The sequence below is a fragment of the Sinocyclocheilus grahami genome, unplaced genomic scaffold, assembly GCF_001515645.1.
Source record: "Sinocyclocheilus grahami isolate Dianchi unplaced genomic scaffold, SAMN03320097.WGS_v1.1 scaffold553.1, whole genome shotgun sequence".
NCBI lineage: Eukaryota > Metazoa > Chordata > Actinopteri > Cypriniformes > Cyprinidae > Sinocyclocheilus > Sinocyclocheilus grahami.
The window spans coordinates 398,495-417,302 of NW_015505732.1; the positions used below are offsets into that span (position 1 = coordinate 398,495).

General features: G+C 39.2%; 1 protein-coding gene across 2 annotated transcripts in view; it reads right to left on the reverse strand.

Moving 5' to 3' along the window:
• Positions 1–18,808, reverse strand: part of LOC107556028 (regulator of G-protein signaling 3-like) — a 192,718-nt gene that overhangs the window by 144,154 nt on the left and 29,756 nt on the right. For both annotated transcript variants that reach the window (XM_016238999.1, XM_016238998.1), the window contains exons 3-8: positions 13,520–13,601; positions 12,281–12,386; positions 9,815–10,190; positions 8,332–8,371; positions 4,506–4,777; positions 3,759–3,842 (exon numbers count right to left, since the gene is read on the reverse strand). In XM_016238999.1, coding sequence (XP_016094485.1) covers positions 3,759–3,842; positions 4,506–4,777; positions 8,332–8,371; positions 9,815–10,190; positions 12,281–12,386; positions 13,520–13,601 — 960 coding nt within the window. The remainder of the gene's footprint in view (positions 1–3,758; positions 3,843–4,505; positions 4,778–8,331; positions 8,372–9,814; positions 10,191–12,280; positions 12,387–13,519; positions 13,602–18,808) is intronic.

The window sequence follows — 18,808 nt, forward strand, 5'->3', positions numbered from 1 at the left end:
TTTTAAAATGAGATGACAAATAGTATAGTGCATATAGTACATGCATGAAGTCGAAATCTGATTCCCTATTTCTCTCAGCTATGTTGTTGTTTTAAATGATCATACTCTGAATTATGTCATGCTTGTTTCAGCTGTGATAGTGTAATATTTTTATATTTACTGTTTTCATTGTATTTGTGTGCATAGTTTTGATGTTTTTCAAAGGTAACTAAAACTCACCTACTTTCATACTCAACTCTCTCATTCTCTCTTTAATGCTCACACAAACACACACACACACACATGTTGGTTTTTATGGTTTATGAGGACTCTCCATAGGCGTAATGGTTTTTATACTGTACAAACAGTATGTTCTATTGCCCTACACCAACCCTACCCCTAAACCTACCCCTCACAGGAAACTTTCTGCATTTTTAGATTTTCAAAAAAACTCATTCTGAATGATTTATAAGCCTTTTAAATTACGGGGACACTGAAAATGTCCTCATAAATCACCTTCTCGTTGTAATACCTATGTCATACCCATGTTATTATACAAATTTGTGTCCTCATAAACCACATAAACATGCACACACACACACACACACACACACACACTTTATCTTGCACTTCGTTCAACATGTTTACATTAATTTTGGATTGCTACACTACACTGTAAAAAGATGTAAGATATTTGTCTTGTAAGATGTTTTACAAACAATGTTGTCTACATATTAGACTAAATTATCCATTAAGGTTTCTATAACAATTCACTTTCTCATTCGTAAATAAACATATAACTGATAATGTGGTGACTTTTTACAATTTTTTTTTTCATCCAGTAAACAGAAAAAAAATACCCCAATGACAGTTGTTATTTCAATTGATGTGACAAGAATTGTTCTATTAGCAAAACAAGACAATCAGCATTGCACAAACAAATACATTTAGGTTGGCTAAACAAATTATTTACTGAGAAAAACTATTGTTGAGAGAACTGAAATTATTTTTAACAGTGTACTTTAGATGCCAGTAAATGATCTTTAAAATGCCATTTTAATGAGGGAAGAATTGCTTCAATTACTTTTCCATTATATATTACTGTATACTCTAAAATTGTTGAGATGTACTCATACATGTATGTGAATCAGCCCATACTGTATATCATCTGGAGATGTATACAATCTGTGAAATATTAACAATTACACACTTATTTTTTATTTAAGGTTCATACACTTATGTTTGCAAGTTACTGAAATTCTTTATGACTGCAACCTTATAAGGGTTTTGTATGTTTTCCAGTAGTTTACATATAAAGTTTTGTCATTTTGAAATTATTCTGCCAAAGAAACTGAATTTTGTGCATTGCAAAAAAATACATGATCACTGTGGTCATATAAATAATTATATTTAGACTGGGCATAATTGTTTTAGAGATACATACAGTGGGGAAAAAAGTATTTAGTCAGCCACCAATTGTGCAAGTTCACGGGGTGAGATCTTGCGTGGAGCCCCAGATCGAGGGAGATTATCAGTGGTCTTGTATGTCTTCCATTTTCTAATAATTGCTCCCCCAGTTGATTTCTTCACACCAAGCTGTTTACCTATTGCAGATTCAGTCTTCCCATCCTGGTGCAGGTCTACAATTTTGTTTGTGGTGTCCTTTGACAGCTCTTTGGTCTTGGCCATGGTGGAGTTTGGAGTGTGACTGTTTGAGGTTGTGGACAGGTGTCTTTTATACTGATAACAAGTTCAAACAGATGCCATTAATACAGGTAACGAGTGGAGGACAGAGGAGCCTCTTAAAGAAGAAGTTACAGGTCTGTGAGAGCCAGAAATCTTGCTTGGTTGTAGGTGACCAAATACTTATTTTACAGAGGAATTTACCAATTAATTCTTTAAAAATCCTACAATGTGATTTTCTAGATTTTTTTTTCTCATTTTGTCTCTCATAGTTGAGGTATACCTATGATGAAAATTACAGGCCTCTCTCATCTTTTTAAGTGGGAGAACTTGCACAATTGGTGGCTGACTAAATACTTTTTTGCCCCACTGTAGCTCTATGATACATGTTGTGTGTAGTGTTTGTTGGGGAAAACTGATATCTAATGGACAAAGTTAGGTACTGCACCTAAACAAAATCTGAAAGCTCATTTTTTTAAGATATCAGCCCAAATTTGGAGCACAAATTGTGTGGCTTTGACATTCTAGCATTTTTGTTTTAAGTATAACATGTTTTATTCAAAAAATGTAGTATAAAAGTCATAAACTAAAACCTCTATAACATTTCTGTTTCACTTTAACTTTTTTTTTCAGTTCAACAATGAACTGCCAAGGTTCTTCCTTAAAATGGGGCCAAACTTATTTCTGTGCTCCAAAACTTCCCATTTTTAGTGAAAGCTTTTTTTGACACTGACATTTTTGTCCACTAAATACCTGAGAGTATTTTGTTTTAACTGGCTCTCAGGGTTAAGGTCATTTAGAGTGAGTAGGGGCCCGGAAATGATTCAAGTCCAGGGGCCCCCACCATCCTAAGTCCTGCCCTGCACATAGTGTTGCATCTTTTCATGATTTCCTGTTTTTGGTTTGTTTACTGCACCAGAGTTCGTTTGGAAGTGGACAGAGACCCATCTTTTTAGCAGTCTCGGTCCGCTTGTTTGGTGTGCACCAGGGTTCGGATGGCAGCGTTCACACTTACTCAAACGAACCGTGCTAACAGAGCAATCGCACCAGAGTTCATTTTGATGAAACATGACAAGTGTGAACACATAAATGTAAGCATTTTTGGCATTAATAAAGATTTTAACGAAAAGTAATCATTTGTTTTGTTACATTCAATCATGAGTTCATATTTACGGTCATGTTACTCAAAGAAATGTTTGCAAAAAATCGCTAATATTTTCTAACTAACGTCATATCATTATAGACTGCACGATAGTGCCACAACATATTTTCATGTCTGATCAGGGCGATAACCACCATGGCTAGTCCCCCCAATAATTAGAAATCACTAAACCCTTTTCTCAAATATTGCCAATTTGAGAGAGAGAGAGAGAGAGAGAGAGAGAGAGAGATGAAAGTTGCGTGTATGCGCGTCTGTGCGTTTCTCTTTTAGAGTGAGTTTACTTAAAAAAAACAGCGATTTTATCCTCTCGTTGCTGGAAAAAATAATGTCGCAATTCAGTATTTAAACTGTTATTAATAAAAGTCGTGGGGCAGCGTTGACAAGTTTCTTTTCTCCTGGATGTGTGAGCTGCGCGATCTCCGATATATACTGTATATATATGTGTGTGTGTGTGTGTGTGTGTGTGTGTGTGTCAGTAAGCAGCGCATTAATATAGAACGGTAATTAAAGGCTCTAATGCACACCAGCACACCAGTATAGATGTGTGTATTGTAGGAGCTAGACGACGTATGACGACGTGTGACGTATAGTAGAGTGGTGTCCCAATTCTTAGGGGAATATTTTCACCCCTACCCCTTGACACTCTATTTCAAGGGACAAGGGGAAGGGGTATAAAATAGAATTGGGATTGGGCTTAAATCTCTCTTTCAAGTAGGGACAGAAGAGTGTATGAGTATCCACTGGACATTGTCAAGAATGGAAAAGAGAGAGAAATGTAATATTATCCATAAAGTTCATTGTATTCCAGTAAAAATCACTTGAATCCACATTTATGAAGTTATAAAATTGCACTAAATTTAGAATGGTTCTGGATAACAATTTCAAGTGTAAAATGCCCTTAATGCACATTCACAATATGCAGAGTGTCTCTTACCTTTTTAGAAAAATGTTTGGTCTCATATAGAATAATTTCTTCAGAGATCATCAGTGTTCTGCTTGGGCTACACAGATCTACAGGCTTCAGAAGACAAAGAGACAGACTCTGAATCAGTTTACAAGGTAAGCCACTTTTGTCTTAATAACTCATGTAACATTTACTGTATAATATCACCTCCATGTTTGAAGAAGGTTATAGAAGAAACATAATCCCTACTAACAAATGTACAGCAAATTGCTGAACTAGCAGTACTGCTCTTTAGAGAGTACTTAATCCACACAGTTACCACATTATTCTCTGAAATAGTACACTGTAACTTGCAATTTCTGAAATAGTGTTTGTATATAAGTGCATAGACTACATCGGACAGGTACAGATACTGATTCACTTGCAATGAGAATAACTATGATTAATGTTTTGGTGGTGATGAATTATTGGGTGCCGAGAGCAAGAAATATTTAGAGACAGTTACTTTATAAACTAAAATTGTCAGTGTTCCTATTCATATTCTGATTCATAATTCTTCATATTGTTAGTCCTATGTAGCTCATGGTAATATTAAAGAATTTTAGGTTTAGGAAGAACATTTTAAAACTTTTGCATTATAAACAAGTTTAGTACAGTTGGGCTGCCTCTTAATGTCCAATGTAAAATGTTACAAGTATCTCAGAATAGATTACTACTACATTTCAGTAGATCTTGTATTTAATGATTGTGCTTATTTTGAAGATATGGAAGATTTACCTGCACAAAGATGGGGAAGATAAGGATCTTGGGTATCATTTTAACGTAGGTACCATAGTTGGATTGAGGCACGTGTGATCTCACAATTGTGCAGTTCTGGTAGTTGGCAAAGTTTGAGTTCTGTAGGTAGTTTCCGCTGTGCTGTGTTTTGGAATTGCTGTTGCCAGAGCGACGCAGGAAACATGTTCTGCTTGCCAGTCCAGGGGCTGACTGGGCACTAGCAGCCGGAGGGGGAGGAACAGATGCCTGAGGTGTGGGGAACATCTGGCCACCTGGTAGAAAGTAAAGACTGTAGGTGAGATTTTAGTCAGATAACAGATGGATAAACAAATAGTACAGAAAAGCCTATATGACAACCCTAGACTCTGCAAACAGGTTACTTGATGTAAAATGTACCATTGCTGTCTGCTGATAGCATGAGTTTAAAGTGATACTTGGAATTTGTGCTCTGCATTTATCACATCCAAGTGCACACACAGTAGTGAACACACACACACACACCGTGAACACACACCCGGAGCAGTGGGCAGCCATATTGCTGTGGTGCCTGGGGAGCAGTTGGGGGTTCGGTGCCTTGCTCAAGGGTCTCACCTCAGTCGTGGTATTGAAGGTGGAAGAGAGTGCTGGTTATTCACTCCCCCACGACAATTCCTGCCGGAACTCAGATTCGAATCCGCAACCTTCAGGTTACAACTCCGACTCTCTAACCATTAGGCCACGACTGCCCTGTGGAACTAATGTTTTGGCTAGACAATGATGTTAAAGGTTCTTCTATCGCATCGTGAAGCACCTTTATTTTTAAGAGTGTGGGTGCATTTTAGGAAACTAAATTTGTTTAGTCTGAAATGTATTCTATTGTTTCGTCAGTGATACATCAGATCTTTATTGTGCATGCAGCCTGTGAATGGCTCTACTAAAGGTAAAGACAGTTTATATCCATATATCCATAAGAGTATAGAAAAAAAGAGAGCATGAAAAGTATGGGGATGAATTGACATGGTCCAACCTTGTGAAGCATCCTTATCTGTTGAGTCTGTCTGTTAGGAGTTGCACCCCACTTCGGTCTCAGAGTGTCATTTTCAGCAGCAAGGATAATGTTATGGATGTTTGCAGTCAGAGGAAACACTCTTTGAAACTTCTCCCTGAAGGAGCGGGGAAGCTAGATAAAGTGCAAAGTACAAAGTCATCACGACAGTCGCGTTGAGCTCGGACTGGGGAGCCCTGTGCAGCATTGGGCACCTGGACAGGTGCTCACACTCTCAAAAGAGTTTTTATGCAGACATACAGGGCTTTCATGTCCTTTTGGGAATGGATCGCACGCAGTGGTGGCATACATAAATCTCCAAGGGGGAATTTGTTTGCACCAGATTCTGATTCACTGCTTTGCTGTCTGTTCAGATTGTGTCCTCTTCTAGAGCATGTTCTCTTTCTGTAGGGGATAAAGTCTTCATCCTTAGAAGGTTCTGAGGATTTGGGACGTATTCAGTAAGCAGAGGTGACCCTGTTTACCTTCCCAGAAACAACACACTTTCTCTGGTAGTCTCTAACTGTGGCTCTGTTAGAAGTAGATACTCTGGCCAACAAATGGTCGTTGAGATGCAAGCATGTGCTCCTTCCCATTCACTAGTGCTGTGCATCCACAGCCAGAGAGGTGGGAGCTCCATGTAAGGCCCTTGAGCGAGACTCCCTAGATTGTCATGGGCTGTCCCATGCAGTCTTGGACACTATTTGGACAATATTCCAGCCTCCTCAATGATTAAACAATTTTGTGCGCTGAAATTGTTTTTACCATATTGGCCCGAATATAAGACGACCCTGATTATAAGACGACCCCCCTTTTTCCAGATGTACCTTTTGGAAAAAGGCTTTTTAAAACCCAAATCTTGTTTTTTCTCAGTAAAACACATTTTGTCTTCAATTATTTTCATATTGCATATTTTTCCTATGTTAATTTTTGTTTTGAAAGTATGGTAAAAACTGGTCAAATGTACCAACAATCACATTTTAAAAATATACACTTTTTGATATACCATTAAAAAAAAAAAAAACAGGTAGCCCATCTGAATTAGGACATCTATCTAATAGTAGCCTACCAAAATCGTATTAACAGTAGAAGTTAAATCTTACTGTAGTCTTCAAATCTGGGTACTGTCTTACATTTTAAAATAACAAAGAGAGTTTGGTCCCATCAGGCTAACGTGACAGTCACGACTCATGCAGCTGTAAGGTTTTCTTTTTCTTTTGTTTTTACTCGCAATCTTTACAACACGCATTGCATTACGTATTTCACGGCACACTCGTTTTATGTGTATTTGGTGCCACCTATTGTTGTGGGTGTATTATTGACATGTCAAAATCTAGACCCTGAATATAAGACGACCGCGTTTTTTCAGATGTATTTCCAAGAAAAAAACAGTCTTATATTCGGGTCAATATGGTACTTGGTATTCTTCCTCAGATGAGAACTTGGTGTATTGTCTTTTGCAAATGGTTTTGCGTCTTTTTGCAGAGCTATTTCCCTCTATGCTCAAGGACTCGAAAGGCTCAGCCATAACCAAGTATAGGATGAGTTCATCACACTCGCCTATGGATCAAGTGATAGGCAATGCCAAGTGGATGTGAAAGCTCATTCAACCAAGAGTATGTCTTCCTCCTGTGCATGGTAAAAAGGGGTATTACTGGAAGGCACGAGCTGTTGGCTGGGCATCCACCTATATGTTTGTCAAGGTCTATATAGCAGGGGTGGCGAACTCAGGTCCTGGAGAGCCGCAGACCTGCAGAGTTCAGCTCCAACCCTAATTAAAACTCACCTGCCTGTAGCTTCCTAGTAACCGTTCAGACCTTGATTAGCTTGCTCAGGTGTGTTTAATTAGGATTGAAGCAAAACTCTGCAGGGCTGCGGCTCTCCAGGACCGACGTTCGCCACCCCTGGTCTATAGCATGGACCTGTCCTCGCTCTTTTCCCAAGTTTTCCTTTTAATAAAGTTGTTCATGCGGTACGGTAGACTGAGTACAGATACAGGTCAAAATATTACATACACATCGCAGTATCTGCAAAATGTTAATTATTTTACCAAAAACAGAGGGATCATACAAAATGCATGTTATTTTATTTTTATTTTTTTTAAAGATGCTGTAAAACCAAAGAATTTGTGGAACCTGAAGGATTTTTCTGAAGAACAGCAGGCAGTATAAATGTTCAGGTCAAACAAGGGACTCATGAACAACTATCACAAAACAAAACAGCTGTGGATCATCCAAGTAACTACACAGTATTAAGAATCAAGCGTATGTAAAATTTTGAATGGGGTAATGTCTTATAAATTCAACTATTATTTTCTCTTGTGGACTATATGTAAATATCTTTGAAATGTGAAATGTCTTATTCAAGTCAGTACTAAATAAAAAATAACATGCATTTTGTATGAGCCCTCTTTTTTTGGTAAAATAGTTAACATTTTGCAGATACTGCAAAGTGTATGTAAAATGTTGACCACAACTGTATATGTTTTGTTATTGCAAATGTAAAATGTGCCTGTCAGTTGCATGTATTTTAATGCAATTATACTGTACATAATGTATTCAAACATTAAAATATTTAAAATATAAATTTTAGTGTTACCACTGTCATGTGATAGTGTTATAACTTTTTACGGCAAGTTGTAATAAAATCGCTCTTTTTAGTGTTGTAGACTGATCTGAATTAAGAGTCTAACGTAAGGGCACAATGGTGATGACTTGCAGAGTTATTTTGTGGGGCCCAAACCAGTAACTTTCCAATACACAGTGAATAGAAAATGCACTAGGAAGCCATTAGGAAACTTACTTAATGTTCTGTGGTTGTCTCCATAGACAGAGCCCAATACCTGAAAATTTAGAAGAGTCAATATGTGAAGACACTTTTAAACATTTTTAATGAAATTACATTTAATGATGCTTACAATATAAGGCCTTTTTCACACCGTACCCATAAAAAGCATATAAAGGAAACTGTTGTGCTTTTACACTGGTGGCATTTTCATTCATAGTGATTAATTATAAAATGGTTGAAGGGTGTTCATAATTTAAATTAATTACAACCTGATTGTTATGAAGTGTAATTAGGATGAGGAGGTGGACCACATTTACATCCAAATGGTAAACAATCTACACAGAATGGAACCCAAAACTGTAGCCATAAACTGCTAAATAATCTGACCTATATAAATCTAGAAAATACTGTTTATGTGCCTGTTCACATTTTTCCTATGTTTTTGCTTAACAAGTTGCTTCATTGCGAAAGAAAGTGTTGGTTTCTAGCACATAGAGCAATGGAAAAAAAAGGCTTATTGCTGAAACATACTTTCATCTTCATATTTGCTACATAACAGCCCTAGCTAAGCAGACAATGCGATTGGTGTAAACTGTTAGTATGGCTTGTAAACGTGCTGTTTACGTGTACAGTGTATAAAAGGCCTTCTGGTCACTTCTGTAGACTTTATGGAAATATACATCTTTGAATGGAATATGTATTATGTTGTGTTATGAATGGATTAAATAAAGTTTTCCTTTCTCTTTGGAGTGTTACAAGCTGATGTGCATAGATAAGATCCCTGAAGTTGCAAAGACTAAAGTCTCAAAACCAAAGAGATATTCTTTATCAAAGTTAAGACTCTGCCACGCCCCCCTAAAACGGCTCGTTCTAACACGCCCCCACATATCTACCTCACTATGTGGAAATATTAGCATAATGCCGCCCAAATGTTCACGCAAAGAAAGAAGGCGTGGTTTCAGTAACCGCAGTTAGTGTTGAAGCAGCATGTCAGGGAGATGCTGTGTGTTTCTAGGCGAAAGCAAAAGCACTTTATTTGGCCTTCCGAAAGTAGATACATTAGATTGCATTAGTAGATCCACAACAGAACAGCAATGCATTTTATGGATGCGTTTGAGAGAGGCGGGGCATAGAGGACCTACAATAATGTACAGTATTTGAAAAATAATCATATGACCCCTTTAAACATAAAAATGTCAAAATTAAAAAAAAATGCCTGTAATTGTCAAGTAATCCTGATTACTTCGATTTTTCAGGTGTATTTGATTAGGAATGGAGCTAAACTTGCCCATCCCTGCCTATGTAGAAGGTAGCTGCCTATGTAGACAGTAGAAAGCAAGGCAGCATACTTGGTTTTGAAACAGCTTTGCACTTTTTTTCCACATAGCAAGATTTACACATGGAAATACAGGTGGGAATCTCTGATCACATTTTGATATCATACTGAGATATTAAGCAGCCATGAGATCCCATACTGATGAACAATTCTTTGATCTACCTGGCTTCCAGGGTTTATAGGAGACAGGATGATATAATTGTCCCCGTTTGATGCTTTCACACGCGTCCCTCTAAGCGTCTGAGTGCTAGTCTTGCCGTCTACTGCAGTCCTCCGTTCTCCCCACAGGATTCCCGCTCCACTCCCTCCACCACCCACTCCCTCTGAGCCGTTAACTACAATCCTACGGCTGGTGCGGTGGTGTGCGGGCAGAGGTGGAAGTGGTGGCGTTTTGTCCCTACTCTTGACTTTAGCCGGGGAAACTGGAGTGTCATAGTTAGAGGACTTGTTAGATGGATGATGGATCAACCCCTCAAAGTTGGTTTTAACAGAGGGTCCTGAACGCCAAACTACCACTGTGATCTCACTAAGACTATTTCTGGAGAGAGTGAAAGACAAAAGAACAAAAGTAGAAAGAGAAGAAAACATACAGAGGAGCTGACTCACAATTATTGAGTTTGTTTATGTGCACTGCCTTAGCTTAGAAGATTTCCACATCAAAGAAGGCAGAGTGACAGAACACTCCTAGTTATTATGTAATCACAGCGGACTAATGGTAATTCGAAAGGTGTTTACCCACTGGAGTGAACATTTCCAGAAAGTTTTGGCAGAGGCAATGAAATATTGTGATGTCATTTTGAACAAAATCAGGCAAAAATGAAGTTCGTTTGGACTTCTGAGTGTTCAAAACATCTTGCCAAAATGAAATTTCCAGAAAGGTTCGCTCATGCTTTTAAGAATAGTTAATTATAACTAGTTATGGTTAATTATTCATATTTCCTGTCGTTGAGCTAAAATTCGCTACAACACCTTTGAACTACCATTGTTCTGTGGCAATTTGGTAGTAAGTAGGAGTGACTCTGTGGCTCCGCCTTCTCTGACATGGAAATCTTCAGTCCATCAAGGTCAGATGTCAATGGGCCTGTTTACACCTGGTCACTTCATGCATTTTTTCTGATTGGATAGCAATCCGATCGTGAAAAGACCAGGTGTAAATGCCCTCCGAAACGCATTTGAGATGGATATAAATCCGATCACTCAAACCACTTCAGGAGGTGGTCTGGGGCGCATTCCAGACGAAAGTGGACAAGTGTAAATGCATCTGGTTGTTGAAATCACATATGTAAATTTTACTCCTCCCTAAATGTTAAAATAATAAATTGTGTTGTAGGCTATATGCTCAAACCACTTCAGGAGGTGGTCTGGGGCGCATTCCAGACGAAAGTGGACAAGTGTAAATGCATCTGGTTGTTGAAATCACATATGTAAATTTTACTCCTCCCTAAATGTTAAAATAATAAATGTGTTGTAGGCTATATGACATTAGTCAAACTGCGCTAATGCAACACGCATTGCTGCGGATGGGCAGCTGAGTATCTCTTCAGCAAGCTGAAACTGAAAGTAAGACGCAGACGGTCAACACACAATCATCTTCATTAAAAGTAGTAAGACAAACTTATCTTTCCAGTGCTGATGCCGCGCGCTCTCCTATTGCGGTCTTTGATCTTGAAATGAGCTGATAATTAATAAAATGCAGCGCTTGTCTTTTGATTTCGTTGACGTAAATTTAAATATAGTGCGGGAATTGAAGATCGGATTTATATTCGTTTTGCGACGACACATTTATGATGAGCTGATAATTAATAAAATGCAGCGCTTGTCTTTTGATTTCGTTGACGTGAACTCCGTTAAATTTAAATATAGTGCGGGAATTGAAGATCAGATTTATATTCGTTTTGCGACGACACATTTATGTGGAAACATTTTAACAAATCAGATAGATATCCGATCAGCGAAAATGCATGAAATGACCAGGTGTAAACAGGCCCAATGAGTAAAAAAAAAAAAAAAAACACGATCAGCGAAAATGCATGAAATGACCAGGTGTAAACAGGCCCAATGAGTAAAAAAAAACAAAAAAACTCTGGAGAGCTAATTACAGACAGGTGTGTTAGAGCAGCATTGGAACTGAAGTCTGCAGTATGGTAGCTCTCCAGGAGCAGGGTTGGAGATCCCATCTCTATTGTCTTCCCCTAACACCACCACCACTAGGGTTGCAACAAATGATTATTTTGATAATCGATGAACCTGTTGATTATTAGACTGATTAATCAACTAATCATCCGTTATTTCACTGATTAATCAGTAAACTTTGATTGATTATTCAGCTTATGCAATTAGTTAAAATATTTAGTTATACATATTCTAACAAATAAATAAAAGTAATCACTTTAGCTTTTGAAAATCATATTATGTAATTGCTTATGTTTGCATAAAAGTCAAAGAAATTCAAATCTGATGTGAACAAGAAAGTAATTGTTCAGACATTTGAACTTATTGTTTTGAGGAAGGAAAAAAACCTTTCAGTCGGGAACTGAGCCAAAGTGATAGAGAAAAACTGTAATTCACTGTACAAAAACACAAAAATACTGGTCTGTGCTCTGAATATAAAGAGAGTGTTATATGTACCTAATAGCATTTGCAAGATCTGCACACTTCCAGTGTTTGACAGGTAGACCGTTTAACTGCAACACAGAGTCCAACTGCTGCAAACCGGCCTGATCCGCTGGACCACCTGAGAGAACACATACACACACACACACAACATAATGACATAACAGTGAGTGTTAATCAGCTGTGACTCATGTGGCCTGACAGACACTCAAACACATTCATAAACAATATATGTGACTGCATCCATAGGCGGAGCGTGTGTAAGGCCTTCCCCTGGCCACGGGGACTTGGGGTAAAAATGGCACTAAATTGGACAAAAATGCCCCTGCACAAATAAATGAAATTGATTACATCTGTTGCTTACAAAGTGAATATGAAAAGACAGTGTCGATTGCGGCATTAAATTAAAATCTGCTCATGTTGCACTGTATTTCATTTTAGGCGTTTTTACAGTGTTGCGCATTTTAACCAATCACACACAATTCTGTTGAGCTTAGGAACGCAGTGGCCAATCAGAAGCATTCAGATGGGTCATCGTTCAAACTCATCAGTTTTGTTGAGTGCACGCGTGTTTGCTGACTGAATTCCGGACTCTTGCGAATTCTCTCATCATAAACAACAAAGCGCAGATGTACATATAACACACGTAAGAGATTAATTTCACAGTGTGTACAGCTTCAGTGATTATAACGATAGTTTTGTTTTTTTGAGAGTGTTTAAACTCGCAATAGATCAATGTTAGTGATAATGTCACTTTCTATATATAATTTTTTGCTGTTTGAATAATCGTGGAAAGGAAACGTTATATAATTATCAATTTCTAACGTTTTTGAGCTAAATTGTTAATTTAATAGATTAAATTGTTATCACGTTAAATACAAATTCAGTCCCATTACAATTTTTTTAGCCTACATGACACCAGTGTCTGGTTCTTGCCTAAAAAGACGAGTTTATGATGTTTAATACATTTGCCAGCTTTTAGCCTTACCCTGGAGTTGGTTAACCCTCCGCCTATGACTGCATCAATTACACAGGTGACATTCTGACACTTTAAATAGTAACATAACAGTGAGTGTTCATCAGCTGTGGGTCATGTGGCCTAACACACACAAATAAACTGACCCATATTTGACCATAATGCTTAATGGTCCATGATCCAGAAATACCACACATGCCGAGCCTTCAGTTCAGCATTATCCTCTGGCAAAAATGTGAACACACACACGCACACCGGACACACAGAGCAGTTCTTGCCTGGATCGACTGCTTGTATACGAACAGGCGAGTCAGAGCAGATGGTAAAGCCAAAGCCATCCTTTCCTCGTAGAATGGTCACCTAAAAGACACACACAAACTCATGCATACAGACACTGCAGCTTCCCATCAGAAAAGCACCAATAAAATGAATAGCATATTCTGGTTTGTCAATGAAGGTATTCTACAGACAAATATTTTTACCATTTTTAATGAGCCAGACATTGTAGATTATTTTTTCTTTATACAAATTTAAACAAAGTATAAATAAACAAAACATGGTGCAAAACAACTTAGGTTGGTATTTAGTGAATGTTAAACATGCTTGCTTTTTGAATGGTCGTTTCATTTCAATTTCATCTCACAAACACAAACATCACATTGGGTAAACTCCGAGATGGGAGAGAGCAGGATTCAATTTCCTGTGTTTATTAAATAATAGCAAAAATAAAGGAAGCTAGAAAAACCAAGAACCAAAGAACAAAAATAAGCTTAACTGATGTAACATCCATGAAAGGACAAACTCAACAGGAAACACTATCAGGGTTAACAGCCAAACAAGACACAGGTGCAAACAATCAGGGGAAACAAAAGGCAGAAACACAACTGAAAAGTCCACAACACAACACAAGAGCACAAAGATATTACATCAAGATGAACTCTCTCTCAATGCATTCACAAAAAAAAAAAAAGCTAATTAAAGTGACATAACTTCAGTGACAAAGCAGACACTTATGCTAGAGACTGTCCTGTCAAGTGGTGCTTTTCCACTGTGGGGTACAACTCAACTCGGCTCGGCTTACTTTTCCTGTTTAGTACCTCTTTAAAGTGAATGGGATTATAGACTGATCATTATAGTTGCACCACCACCTCGTCTACTGACCATTTATTTTTTCAAGTTGCATGCGACGGTCGTTTAAAGCAAGTCATTTAAAAAAAGTCATGCAAACAAATGATTCTGTGGTGGCTGTTGCTGACTATTTAAATCTAGGGGGTTTGATGTCTTGTGTCACAAATCCAATGACGCTGGTAGTGACGATTCTCTCTGACCAATCAGTAATATGCAGTGTTTACTGCAGTCACGTTTTAATATCGGTACAGCTCGCTTGGAACCTCAACTGAGGCAATGCTAAAAAAAAAAGTACCAGGTACAAAGTGAAAACCGGACTATCTGTAGCTTGTTTATTGAAGATGCAGGACAACCACCTAGCAGTGCATTACAATAGTCCAGTCTAGAGGTCATGAATGCATGAACTAACTTTTCTGCATCAGAAACAGGTATCATGTTTCGTAACTTGGCAATGTTTCTAAGATGGAAGAATGCTGTTTTTGTAACATGGGAAATATGGTTTTCAAAAGACAAGTTGCTATCTAATATAACACCCAGATTTTTGACTGTAGAGGAAGTAACCGTGCATCCGTCTAGTTGCAAAAGTGAGCCATACCATGTAGTGGTAAAGTGCCAAAAGGAGATGTGTAATAATGGGTCAAAGTAATGAGCGGGTCTGAAAGGTTGGGGTGTGTCAAAAGGTTTCTCATTGGTAAAAGTAGCTTCCTGGCAACTGTGTTGACCAATCGGCTTCTGTGCATTGAGAAACCATTATTAGTGTTTCTAATCATTATTTGAGAGATGTGTGTGGTATTGGGCACTTGACATGTTTTCCCAAGTGCGTAACACCAAGCCAGGGCAATAATTTGCTGGACATCAAATTTGACAATTTAATTGAGCCACTTTGTGTAATTTAAGAAGTCACTTACATGGGACTGTTTTTAAAAATATAGATATCATAAATAGATATGTGCTAGCCAACAATTTTTAAATGATAAATGAATTTTTCTAGGTTAACATTAGATTGAGCGGCCATGTAAAGTTACTACTACTTACATATTTCAGATGATAAGACATATTTGAGGTCGATGAATGATAGGTGAGCGTTTAGATGTACTGTATTACCACACAATCCAAACGTTAATGATCTGTCCGTCACGGACAGCGTGACCTCTCCACTTCCTGTGGATTTTTTTTTCTGCGACTAAGCGACTAATAAAATTTTGGTCGACCAAGCCTCTTCTCGTTGACTAAAGGTTAGTCGACTATTAGGGAGCAGCCCTAGAATCCTTATTGTCTGTTGTTTATCCTGCTATTTGCGCGTATAAATCGTGCATAAGGACAAGATGGCACCGCACATGGCCGCCTCGGTTTGTTTCTCCTTGGTACTTTTACTGTTTTTGTTTGTTTGTCCTGTCTTAAGCAACGTTTTTACGATCAGCTTCACTAGAAACAAACTAGTAGCTGGGACTAGGAATAGCACACCAGATAACTTTTTGCCGACGTTTGAACATTTAGACGTTTTACTGGACAATTAAGTCGGAGGAGCTGCGTTCCTATACAAGTGCTCTAGGAGACGCAAGCGAGGAAAGCGCGCCGACGCGCTCGTGAAACTCCGTCAGCGTGGTTTTAGGACTCCGCTGCCGAGAATTCATCTGGCGAATCTCCGCTCCCTTGCAAATAAATCAGACGAATTACAACTCCTCACCCACACAAACAAGAATTTTTTTAACTCCGCTGCTCTCTGCTTCACGGAAACCTGGCTGAACGGAGCCATCCCGGACAGCACGCTTCATCTAACGGGCTTCCAGCTGTTCAGAGTGGACCGCGTCACCGAGTCGTCGGGGAAAACGAGAGGTGGTGGATTATGTTTTATATCAATGAAGGCTGGTGTACAGACGTGACAGTTTTAAAGAAGATGTGCTGCCCAAACTTGGAAGCTCTCTTTATTAACTGTAAGCCTTTTTATTCGCCACAGGAGTTTTCCTCGTTTATTCTGGTGAGTGCGTACATTCCTTCTGACGCGCGTGTGAGCGCGGCGCTAGAACTGTTGGCTGATCAAATTACACACACAGAGCAGCGTTATCCGGACTCTTTCATCTTATCATTCTCAGAGATTTTAATAAAGCTAATCTCACCCGTGAACTGCCTAAATACCAGAGACAGCAATATACTGGACCACTGCTACACCGTTTTAAAGAATGCATACCACTCTGTCCCCCGAGCAGTGCTGGGACTCTCTGATCACTGTTTGGTTCATCTTCTACCAGGCTACAGGCAGAAACTCAAATCTGCTAAGCCTGTAGTAAAAATTGTAAAGACATGGACTGTTGAAGCAGAGCAGGATTTACAGGCCTGCTTCGAACTTACTGATTGGAGTGTTTTTAAGGCTGCAGCTACTGATCTGGATGAGCTTACTGACACTGTGACATCCTACATTAGTTTCTGTGAGGACATGTGTGTACACACCAGGACTTATTTAACATTTAACAACAACAAACCTTGGTTCAGTCCTACAGGAGTGGGGACAAAGACTTGTACAAACAGACCAAATACACACTAAATAGGGAGATAAGAGTGGCAAAGTTAAACTACTCTGGAAAGCTAAAAAACAGCTTTCAAGCAACGACCCTACATCAGTGTGGAAAGGCCTTAAAGCCATCACCAGCTACGAGACCCCATCCACTAGCACTTAGGCCAATCAACAACTGGCTGAAGACCTGAATGAGTTTTACTGCAGGTTTGAAAAGCAAAAGCCTGGTCTGACACCCCACACCCACTCCGACCGTTTCAAAGCACAGCCATCAACACCCTCCACCCTCTCAACCTGTACTCAAGATCTGTGAAGATGATGTAAGCAAAGTCTTCAGGAGACAGAAGAGAAGGAAAGCAAAAGGCCCAGACGGTGTCTCTCCAGCATGCCTCAAAGCCTGTGCTGTCCAGCTATCATCCATCTTCACATTGATCTTCAACAGATCACTGGAGCTGTGTGAAGCCCCCTCCTGCTTCAAATGCTCCACCATCATCCCTGTACCCAGGAAACCAAGAATCACAGAACTTAATGACTACAGACCTGTTGCTTTAACGACTGTGGTGATGAAGTCATTTGAGAGACTGGTGTTGGCCCACCTGAAGGACATTACTGGACCCTTGCTTGACCCCCTGCAGTTTGCTTACCGAGCAAACAGGTCTGTGGATGATGCAGTCAGTATGGGACTGCACTACATCCTGCAACATCTGGACAAACCAGGGACTTATGCAAAATCTTGTTTGTGGTCTCCAGCTCCACTTTCAACATCATCATCTTCGACACCCTTCAGAATAACCTGACCCAGCTCTCTGTACCCACATCCATCTGTCAGTGGATCACCAGCTTCCTGACAGACAGGCAGCAGCTAGTGAGGATGGGAAAACTCACATCCAACACCTGCACCAGAGCTCCTCAGGGCTGCGTTCTCTCCCCACTGCTATTCTCCGTCTACACAAATGACTGCACCTCTAAAGACCCCTCTGTCAAACTCCTGAAGTTTGCAGATGACACTACAGTCATCGGCCTCATCCAGGACAGCGACGAGTCTGCTTACAGACAAGAGGTTGAGCAGCTGGCTGTCTGGTGCAGTCACAACAACCTGGAGCTGAACACGCTCAAAACTGTAGAGATGATAGAAGACTTCAGGAGAAACCCCTCTGCTCTCCCCCCACTCACCATCATGAACAGCACTGTGGCTGCAGTGGAGTCATTCAGATTCCTGGGAACCACCATCTCCTGAAGTGGGACACTCACATTGACTCCATCGTGAAAAAGGCTCAGCAGAGGTTGTACTTCCTTTGTCAACTGAAAAAGTTCAACCTACCACAGGTGCATATGACAGTTTTACTCAGCTGTTATTGAGTCGGTTCTGTGCTCCTCTATAACTGTCTGGTTTGGGTCAGCCAGCAAATCAGATATAAGAAGACTGCAGCGGAATTTTAGGACAGCAGAAAGGATCATTGGTGTCCACCTGCCCAATCTTCAGGACTTGTACAACTCCAGAGTGAAGAAACGGGCAGGTAACATCATCAAAGACCCCTCTCACCCCAGACACAACCTGTTTGCACTTCTCCCCTTAGGCAGACGCTACAGATCTCTGTGCACTAGAACATCTAGGCATAAAAACTGTTTTTCCCCCATGCCATATCCAGCCTAAAAAGCTAACACAGGAATTATTACCTGTGTTCTGTAATTAATACCTGTAATTCATTCTCTATCTCTAATTACTGCCTCTCTCTCAAGTAATATGTAAATACATATGCATATTTTTTATACAGCTTTATGTATAGAGTAAAAAATGCACAAATCTGTACATAAATCTTCTGTTCCAGATTCATACACATTATTATTTATTGTTGTATATTTCTGTTCTCATGTCAGATATGTATGTATATATGTATGTATGTATGTATGTATGTATGTATGTATG